Raw genomic sequence first — 9,798 nt, 5'->3', positions numbered from 1 at the left:
GAGGGAAACAGGCTGGAGAGGGTGAATAGGAAAAAGTTGTGAAGAGGGCAAGGCATGGTTTAACAGGTTGTGTTCAAGGTCTGAAAGGAAATAACTAAAAGGCTTCATCAAAGACTGATCTTTGGGACCACTGCTATTCAATAAATTAATTAGCAATTCTAGAATAAAAGGCAGGACGTTGGTATAGAAATATGCTGCTCACACAGAAGCAGCAGGCAGGCAGTAGTGTGAAGAATCTGGAAAACACATTGGAACAATTGAGAGAAAATATAATTGTGTTGCATTCTAGACAAGGAAAATACAGTAAAACCATGTATCAAAGACTCTCTTTCCAACACAGAAAAATTAGGTGTTAATGATGTTCCACAAGACTCCAGCATCTAAATTTGGATGCTCACCCACATTAAAAAAAATTCCCAGATTTATTCCAATGGGTACAGACAAAATAAAAGTTTTACTAGACTAATACAAGAAACAAAGTGCTGTTGCCTAAGAGGGACTGCCTGGCTTACATGATTATTAAAATTTAAGAGGGAATCTGTACCTTATAAATTTTTGGGGCTGCACATTATCATAAGGAAGAAGAGGAGCTCATCAACATAAAGCAGTTCACTGTAAAAGCATCCAAATATGAAATACAGTAAATTTGAAAACTAGAGGTTAGAAAAAGTTTTTCAAATGCCAGAGGTGTGACTTTTTGGAGCACAAAACTCCCCTACTCTTAACTAGCTTATTTAAAGATGGAAAGATTTTTCTTGAAGAGTTTCCAAAAATCCCCACACTCCACTGTCTGCAGTTAAGGGAGATGGACTGAATGACACAGGCAGCTCTTTCCAGTCCAGTGTTCCCAGGAGCTGAACAGAGTGAGGAGTCTTAAGGCTAAGAGAAGTAAAGGTTGATGTCAATGCCTTAACTCAGAGGAATGAGATTTGATATTTGATTTGTGGTTGAAAACAGATGGGTTGGATGCTAACTGCAGGTTTAACTTGTTTGTGCAGACAAATTACTTGATAAAGGAATAAAAATTACTACTGACTTTTTGCACGAGCATTAGAGATCACATGTTAATCACATATTTTTCACTGTTTTGTAGCAGCCGAGATGGTTTAGCAGGATTCTGAACTTTTAGTTTATTTTTTCCATGTCAATCCATTTCTAGAGAGATTAGGATTACTTCTTGCAGTATTACAACCATTATTTCCTGAGATGAACCAACTATCAGTTATTGTGCCTTAAAATTAGACCAGAAAATTTTCCCATCACCGTTTAAATGATGTTTGAAGATCATGCTAACACGACAAAGTAGGAAATGCAAAGCACAGGCCTTACATTCTGTTCTTAGTCAGCATTACTATGACTTTTCTGGCAAGTAATGCAAATAACAATAATACTTAGCATTTACTGTGTACAGTACTTTTCATCTTCAAAGCGCTTTACCATTATTTACTGCTACTTAATCTGGAAAAAGTATGATTTCAGACCAGCTTCTGGTAGCTTGTGTGACAAAGTTAATGTCATTTGAATCGACTCCGTTACTATTTAATAGGATAGAACCGCAGTACTTCAGTTTAAACACTATTGTTTCATTAAAAGCCAATTACAGAAATTCGGCTTTCTCTGAATTTATAGAGCGCAGATTTTCTTTTTTCTTAAAGAAGAGCTCTATCTAAATACTTCACCCGCATTCAGCTTTCACAATTCTGACTAAAGGCCTTTTGAGCACAAAGCGATTCGCCACGAGCGGTGCTGCGGTACCGCCGGCGGGCAGCAGAGGGCGCCAGAGATGTGTCCATGCGCCACACGGCCGAGCGCAAAAAAATGTAATTTCGGCGCCGCAGAAAGTAACATTTCTCAGTATTAAACACACGCAGAGCAGCGTTTGACTGTTTTCCATCCAGGCAAATGTTGGATTTGAATTCTATACGGGTAAATCCTGACGTATTTTATTCTGATCATGCTATATGAAGCAGGAAATCAAATGGTAGCACAACAGGCCACTAAAAAAACCTCGGGGCAATCCCAAGCACAAGTACAGGCTGGTTGGAGAATGGATCACATGCAGCCCTAGGGAGAAGGACTTGGGGGTGTGGGTTGATGTAAAGCTTAACACGATCCAGCAAAGTGCTCTGGCAGCCCAGAAATTCTGCCATGCCCTGGGCTGCATCCAAAGCAGAGTGGGCAGTAGGTCAGGCGAGGTGATCCTCCCCCTGCCTGTCACTCGGGTGGCATCTCACCTGCAGTACCACATCAGCTCTGTGCTCCCAAAACACAAAGGACTTAGTCCTGTTGGAGGAAGGCCAAAGAAGACCATGAAGATGCTCTGAGAATGGAGCAGCTCTGCTCTGGAGCCAGGCTGGGAGAGCTGGGGGTGTGTATTCTGGAGAAGGCTCTGGGGAGACTTCAGAGCCCCTTCAGTGCCTAAAAGGGCTCTGAGAGAGCTGGAGAGGGACTTTGGACAAGGGTCTGGAGTGACAGGACAAAGGGCTTCAAACTGACAGAGAGCAGAGTTAGAGATTAGGAAGAAATTCTACCCTGTGAGGCTGGAGAGGCCCTGGCACAGGTTGCCCAGTAAAATTGTGGATTCCTCATCCCTGGAAGTGTCCAAGGCCAGGTTGGATAGGGCTTGGAGCAACCTGGGATAGTGGAATGTGTCCTTGCCTGTGGCAGGGGATGGAATGAGATGAACTTTAAGGTCTCTTCCAACCTAAACCGCTCTGTGAGGCTATGATTCTATGAAAAAGAACTTTTGAATACTGCTACAAAAAGTAACATGAATTCCATTACAATGCATTGACTCAGTGACCATTAGTATTTCAGTTTTCTCTGAATCTTTGCATCTACTGCAACTGAACCCATTTTAAGTTGCTCCCTTTATAAGCAGATTCCTTTGCTATAGATCAAGCATCTTGTCTAAACCCAAATGAGTGATTTTGATTTGTGACTCAACCACATCCCCATACTTTTTACAAGACACCTTGCAGCAGAGCTAGGAATGGAACCAGTGGGATACAACCAAATCACTATCTGGTAAAACTACGGCTGCTCTCAAGTGCCACAGGAGGGATTGCAAAGCTGTTTCCACCGACAAAGATTTTAGCAGTTGAAAATACAAGGGTTGTCAAAATGTAACCTGAGCACAGACCTAGTAAGAAGATGAGGCTGAGAATTAAGCGGAAAGTAATCTGCAATTGACAGGCAGGGTTTGGAAACTGAAACCACTACCTGCACTTCAGCCCAGTGGCAGAGAGCTCACATATCACATCAGGGAATTACTGATGAGCAAACCCGGGCACTGCCAGACCTGACACAGGTGTAGCTGCTGTGGGGACACTGCTTCAATCCAGGCTGTGTGTGTGGAACATGTGCCAAACCCGTCTGGGGTCACCATCCCACCCAGCCTCCTGCAGTCACAACTTATTGCCCCTTTCGAGGTTACCACCTTACAGGGTTGTCACCTTACAAGGTTGTCACTCCTGCAGCTCAAAAGCGCAGGGACAAGTGCTTCAGCCTGCTCATGGCCAATGGATCTGGCGAGTATTCATTAAATTCTGTTATTAAATGGATCTAAGCTCAGTGACTTCTCTGGAGATGGTCCTGCAGCCCTCGGGGCTCCCCGCAAGCTGGGTCACCATTACCCTGCACAAGGAGCTCACTTGAACATGATCGCTCGAGGGAACGCCGGCCCCAGGTGACAGACGTGTGGTGTCCCCAGGCCAGGCTGAGTGTCCCCAGGGCGGGCTCAGTGTCCCCGGGGCAATGTTAATGTTCCCAGGCCGTCCCGCCGTGTCTCCCCACAGCTGGGGAGCAGAAACACGTCGGGTCTCCCCTCAAGGGCCGTGGCTGCCCAGCCGTCTGTGGGTACCAGGGGGCAGATTCCCCTCAGAAAGGAGCGGTGACAGGGCTGCCCCACAAAGCCGGGACCGAGGGTTGGCCGTCGAGTGTCTCTTCACCTGTCACTCCTTCTCCCGGGGGGCGGCCGGGCTCTGCAGGGCGGCTCCCAGAGGCGCATCCCGGCTGGGCTGGGCTGGGCGGCCGCGGGCGGAGGAGGGGCCGCCGGCTCTCTAAACTTGCCGTGAGGGCCGGGCCGCCCCGCCCGGGGCAGCGGGGTTCGCTCAGCGCCCGGCGGGGACGCGCCGCCCCCCGGCTCCGCTCCCCTCACCGGGCGGGTCCGTGCAGCGCGGAGGACGGCGGGGCCCGGGCCGGCCGCGGGCTGTGAGGGAGCTCCGCCGTGCCCCGCGGGGGGAGCCGGGCAGCGCCGCCGCCTCCCGCCCGCCTCAGCCTCAGCCCGCCTCCCGCCCGCCATGGCCGCCCGCGGAGCAGAGCGGCGCCGAGCCGAGCGGCGCGGCAGTGCCGGGGTCTGGCCGCTGCCTGGCAGCGCCCCGTGAGCTGGGACAGCGGGCGGCGTGTCCCTGCGCTCGGTCCTGCCCCCCGTCCTCCTCCCGGAGCGGCGATGAGCGAGACCCGCGCCGGGGGAGTCGCCGCCTAGACCGGCAGCCAGGATGGTGCCCCTGCAGCCCCTGCCCCTCGTCGTGGTCCAGGGCGTCCTCCAGCTCGTAAGTCTCCGTCCCGCGGCCCCGGACTCTCACGGGGGGCTTGGGGGACAGCGGTGCGTTCCGCCGGGGAGAGCGGCGGGCGCGGTCCGCTCTGGAGCCCGGTTCCGAGCAGCTCCCCCGAACCTGCTGCCACAGCCCCTAACACATTCCTGCTTTTCTTTTCCTTTTTCCATTTCCTTTTTTAAATAATTTTATCTTTCTTAGTTTATTTTTATTGAGCGGGTTTGCTGGTGCTCGCCCCTTTTTGGGATGCGGGACGCTGGTGTTCCCGAGCACAGCATCCCCGGGTTGCTCCGGGAGCCGCGGAGCTGGATAACACCGCGGGCAGGGATGGAGGGATGCGTGTGTGCCGAGCATCGCCCAGACTGCCCGCTCCCCAAAAGTTTCCAGCTGCTCTCAAGCGCTTTTTTTCGTGTGCAAGACATAGCTGGGTGCGCAGATAAAGTCACCTGCGCTCGGGAAGCTCCCCCGTTAGTTTCGGCTTGCTGCAGCGCACCCCAGGTGTTTCCTTAATTTTTGTCGGAAACTGTGGGACTCGGCGGTGTTATGCTAAATATTCCTCTGAATGCGGTGGGGGAATGCGGGGACTGACGTGGAGGCAAGGTGAGATGCAGACTGCGAAATGGGGAGCTCTAGAGGGAGGGAGGCGAAGCGAGGTGCGCGGCTGGAGATGGGCGAGGAGCTCAACTTCTCCCATGCCAGCCAATGCCTCGTCCTTGGGGCACTGATGGTAGCAAACAGATGGATTGATGTTCGTGTCCGTGAGGCGGGAGAGGTTAAAAAGAGAAAAATATGTATTTGCAAAAGAGTTTGGCCATCTTCGCTTTCATTTCGAAATGACATTGTAACTACACTTGCCGTTTTGGGGGGAGTTTTGGTTTTACTCTCATAAATACATCTGCTGCAAAAGTTCTGCCTCTCTTCGCCAGCTGCCTTGGACTCGAAACTTTGTCACGAAGTAGTCAACAGGGAGTGTGTAATAAACCTTGAAGGGATTAAACACCCTCCTTAAGAACTGGAGTCTAGTATTACAGCGTGAGGTGATTGATTAGTTTTTGAGGAAGCTTATGTCAAATTCTAATCCGGTTTTGGATTGTGCTTGTCGTGTAATGTTTTTTGCTCCAGCACTTTATCATAGCAATGAAGTAGCGAGCTGCAGCCCTGCGATAAGGCACACATTTCTTTCACACTCCCATCCTTTTGGACAATAAAAGGCTGTTTACATTCTTCACATTCTTGCAGCCCAGTTTCCAGCGAAACAACAGCAGGGGTGAGAGATGGGAGAGGAGAGCAGCAAATGGATTACAAAGTTGCTGAGCAGAAGGGAACTAAATAAAAACTCCCCTTCCTCACACCTACAACCTCTCACTCACCCGCACCCTCCTTTTTCCTTCTTTTTTTTCTTTCCTTTCTTTTTTTTTTTTTTAGAGCTCTCAAAGGGATCAATTGAAACTTGTACTGTCAGGGATCGGGTTTGTTATGCAATGTTTTATGGATGATGTTGGGAAGTTGCTTGCTGTGGTTTTTACATGCTGTGAGTGAAGGCTGACTAAAAGAAGCAAAGTTGCTCCCTTGAATCAAACAAAAATCATAAATAGCCACTGCAGGTTCTCAGGTGGATGTAGCACTCATCTCACCCAGGAGGATTCATTTTTTCTGCATTCTTTAGATACCAACCAACAAGGTTTTGGAGTCAGTTAGTTTTATAGCTTATATAAGTTAGTTTAAATAATAAATTAAAGCAAAATGAAAATGTATGAGATTTTTGAGGCATTTTAGGTGTACCTTTTAATGCTAACCCACTGTTAAAAAGTTGAACAGATGCATTTTTGGCATGCTCTTACCACAAAATCTGGTTAAAGTTACAGCTTATTATAAATTAAGAAATATTTTATGTTGGTGGTTATGCATTGAATGCAAGTCTGTGCTATTCTTTGTTCTCTGGCCAGAATTTGGAGGGACTGGAGGCTTCCTGGAATCTGATTAGCAAGTTTAGAAGGCAGGCATTGGTATTACTGATTCTTGACTTTTTCTTTCTTTTTGTAACCAAAAATCAACCTGGATAGTGTTAATACTATAATGAACACTCACCATTTCAGCCAAGAAAAGGAAAAAAAAATCCTGGGTTTCAGTGTTGCAATACAGCAGCCAGAAATGTAGTAAGCCAGAAATGCTACCATCAAACCCTTCCTGATGGGGCAATCTTGATTTTTTAATGAAATCAGAGGCGTAAGAATGTATTATATTTTGGCACTGCAAAAGGGAGAAGTACTTTTTATTTTAATGGATTGAACTTCAAATTCTGTCTTGCCTTTCAAGTACAAGTACGCTGTCTACTTACCTACTTCTTAAAGATGCATAAATTAGGATGAAATCCATGTGAAACTTCACAAATTTGAGGAGATTATGGCAGAGTGTCTCACAGAATTTCTGAAAGCAGTGTTAGGTGATTCTTTATCTACTGTATCTAACATTGTTCAGTCAGAAGTTCTTGTTTAGCGCTTTTAATAGAGCGTAGATGTGTTTTTGTAGCATGTTCCTGGATTATTATTTTGATTAATAGATGGGGTACCAGTATGCCTGCAGCAATAGCGCATATATGTTTCCTGAAATGTTTTGCATATTTGGATATATTAAGCAGTAAGGAAGGCTGCTGTTGAGTCAGGCTAAGGTGCTAACTTGCTCCTGTAGGAATACATTCATTTTAAAACTCAGGTTTGCCTTCTGTTGACAATGTGGAGCAAAACAACAATTTGCAATGCGCAGTCACTGCATGTCTGGGCTGCTATTGATAAGAAGATGAAAAATTGCTGTGTTGTGTTATCATTAATAGGTACTTTGCTTTACTATTAATTTTCAGCAAGCTTTTCCAATTGTCACATAATTGCTGAATGCTCTGTTAGTTATCTCTTCGTAAGTAATGGAGTTCTACATGTTGAGAATTGAAGTGAGTGAAGCATTAGGATAATGCAGTTTACAGAATGCCTGCTAATGTTTTGTTAAGTCAGCTTTAAATACCTCAAAGCAAGAGGGGCTTTTGCTACTTCCCTGGAAATGTTACTTGTCATTTTAAAGAATTCTTGTTGGAAAAAAAAAATTAAAAAAAAAAAAAACAAGCTGTCACTATCCCTTTGTCTAGGCAAGGTGTAGTTAGAGTCACACACACTCCCAGGCAGGACCTGTGGTTCTAGGGTAATCAGGCACTGTAACTATTTCTTTATTCTTGCATCTCTGTGGTCTGAAATTAGGAAAGGATCACAGCAGCGTTTTCCAGTGCCTGTAGTAAAAGTTGCTTCCATAAATATCAAGAAACTCGCTTCTAACTTTATCATTGGGCAGAGTTGTTGCTGCATTAGAAATCTAGGAATCAGTCATTTTACAAACCCTTAAAAGCAGCTGATTTTTTTCCCCAGTAGTGTTTGTATAGATAAGAAATAATTAGGAAAAAAAAAAGTCAAATGCTGTTAAGATTTTTCTCCACCAAGTTTGAAGTATAACATTTGACATGAGTGAAATTCAATGACAGGTTGTTTGTCTTGGAATTTCAAGGGCTGAAATTAACTAAAACCAAAACAGTTTTTGACAATGAAACAAAACTTTTACAGCGCTGGGGTTTTTTTAACAGAATTTAAGGTTCTTAACAGCTTGAAAGAATATTTCCTATAGTACAAGATATACCTTTGTAAGAAGAAATATCTTAAAAGCTGAGCTAAAGCTGCCTTTCCATTTAAAATATGCATACCCTATGAGGTGTAGAAACACAGAGATATGTTCCTTCTGGCTACTTCAATTTTGTCTCCATAGCCTTGCAAATGTGGTTCAGATAGCATGCTCTTGCAGTGAGAATCAGAAATAGGCACTATGCAAGACTCTCAGCTCCATTTCAGAAAGGTAAATGCTTCCCTCTGGTCATCTTGAAGTGCACTGATGAAATTCCATCCCCCCCTTAATTTCAGGGAGAACTTTGTCATAAAATATATTGGACCCAACCTTTCATTTGGCGGATTTTTGGTAATTTTTTTTTGATGCTGTAGGCGCTGTAAGCCCATGTCTCATTCTCGTGTAATAAAGTAACATAGGTAACCCAAGAATTGCAGGCAGTTTGGAGATGAAGACAGATCAATATCAGAATCAGTAGATTGAGAAATTATTACCCCGAACAAGGAACTGTGTCTTAAGGTGGATGTGGCCAGGTTTGGTTTACATAGGAGGTTCACAACACAACCTGTCCTTATATCACATCTTTTGTCCTAGTTCCATGAAACTGGTGATACTTTTCAGTTTATTTGTAGATTGACTGGGGCACAGAAAGATTATAGATCCTGTTTAAAATCTGTACAGAAAGTCTTGTTTGACTTATGTCCAGTAGACCACAAGACACCCCAGGCTTCCCCAGCAAAGTAAAATCCAAGTCTCAATCTTTCTATCTGTAACATGCAAGGAATTTTTCTGCCGTTGTAAAGCACTTTGAGAGATGTCAGAGCTGTGCTGTAAGTGTAACAGACAGGGAAGTGAAATGGAAAGATTGGTGAATCCCCAGTGCTAAATTGAGATACTCTCATCACTCCCACCTTTCTGATTTTCCTCCTGGGCTTTGGGTTCTGCAAGAAGGGAACTCAGGAATGGGAGTTGAAGCAGCAGAAACCACTCGCTGACCTGGACATTAGGAGCATCAGAGAGGTGCAACTCTGCCCTTGGTATACCAAATTCCTCCTATACTGTTAAAATTTTTGCCCTTATTCAACGCTTTGCAAACAAAATTGTACAAGGAGAAGCCAGAGCTGCTCCACATGACCTGGGAAATTTGCACTGGGGTGCCAGCAAGTTGCCTGTGATCTGAGGGTGAGGTGTTGACCTTGGTTTGGTCCAAGTGTTGAATTAGACCTGGTAATTCTTGGGCACTTCTGGTAAAGCACTGCAGTAAGGAAAGATCGGTGCTGCTCTGTGTGGAATGGTTTTAAGACAAAAGCTGGGATTGCATAGGTGGGGATTGCATCTTGGTGAGAAACAGAGTGAGCTGTCCTGGTGCTCAGGGAAGCCTGTCGCTTTGGATCTTTCACACTACTTGTCAGTGTATCAAAACCAGAGGCAGCGAGGAAAAAGGAAAGGGGTTTTTCGGGTTTGTGCTATGCACTTCAGAGGACAGTGCATTTGCTCTGCTAATCTGTCATCTTGTCCTGATTTTTGCCCACTTTAACATACCACTTCACCAAATGTGTTATAAAGCACAAACACCGGCTGTAAA

At 45.5% G+C, this 9,798-nt stretch overlaps 1 protein-coding gene across 1 annotated transcript in view; it reads left to right on the top strand.

Moving 5' to 3' along the window:
* Positions 1-4,032: 4,032 nt before the first annotated feature.
* The window catches only part of NXPH2 (neurexophilin 2), a 34,822-nt gene continuing 29,056 nt past the window's right edge, over positions 4,033-9,798 (top strand). The window contains exon 1 of the mRNA XM_085067134.1: positions 4,033-4,553. Within this exon, the coding sequence (XP_084923260.1) occupies positions 4,500-4,553 (54 nt within the window). The 5' untranslated portion in view covers positions 4,033-4,499. The remainder of the gene's footprint in view (positions 4,554-9,798) is intronic.

The sequence above is a fragment of the Lichenostomus cassidix genome, chromosome 7, assembly GCF_008360975.1.
Source record: "Lichenostomus cassidix isolate B80296 chromosome 7, HeHo_3.0, whole genome shotgun sequence".
In the NCBI taxonomy this organism is placed as follows: Eukaryota; Metazoa; Chordata; class Aves; order Passeriformes; family Meliphagidae; genus Lichenostomus; species Lichenostomus cassidix.
This window is presented reverse-complemented; position numbering and strand designations above follow the sequence as displayed.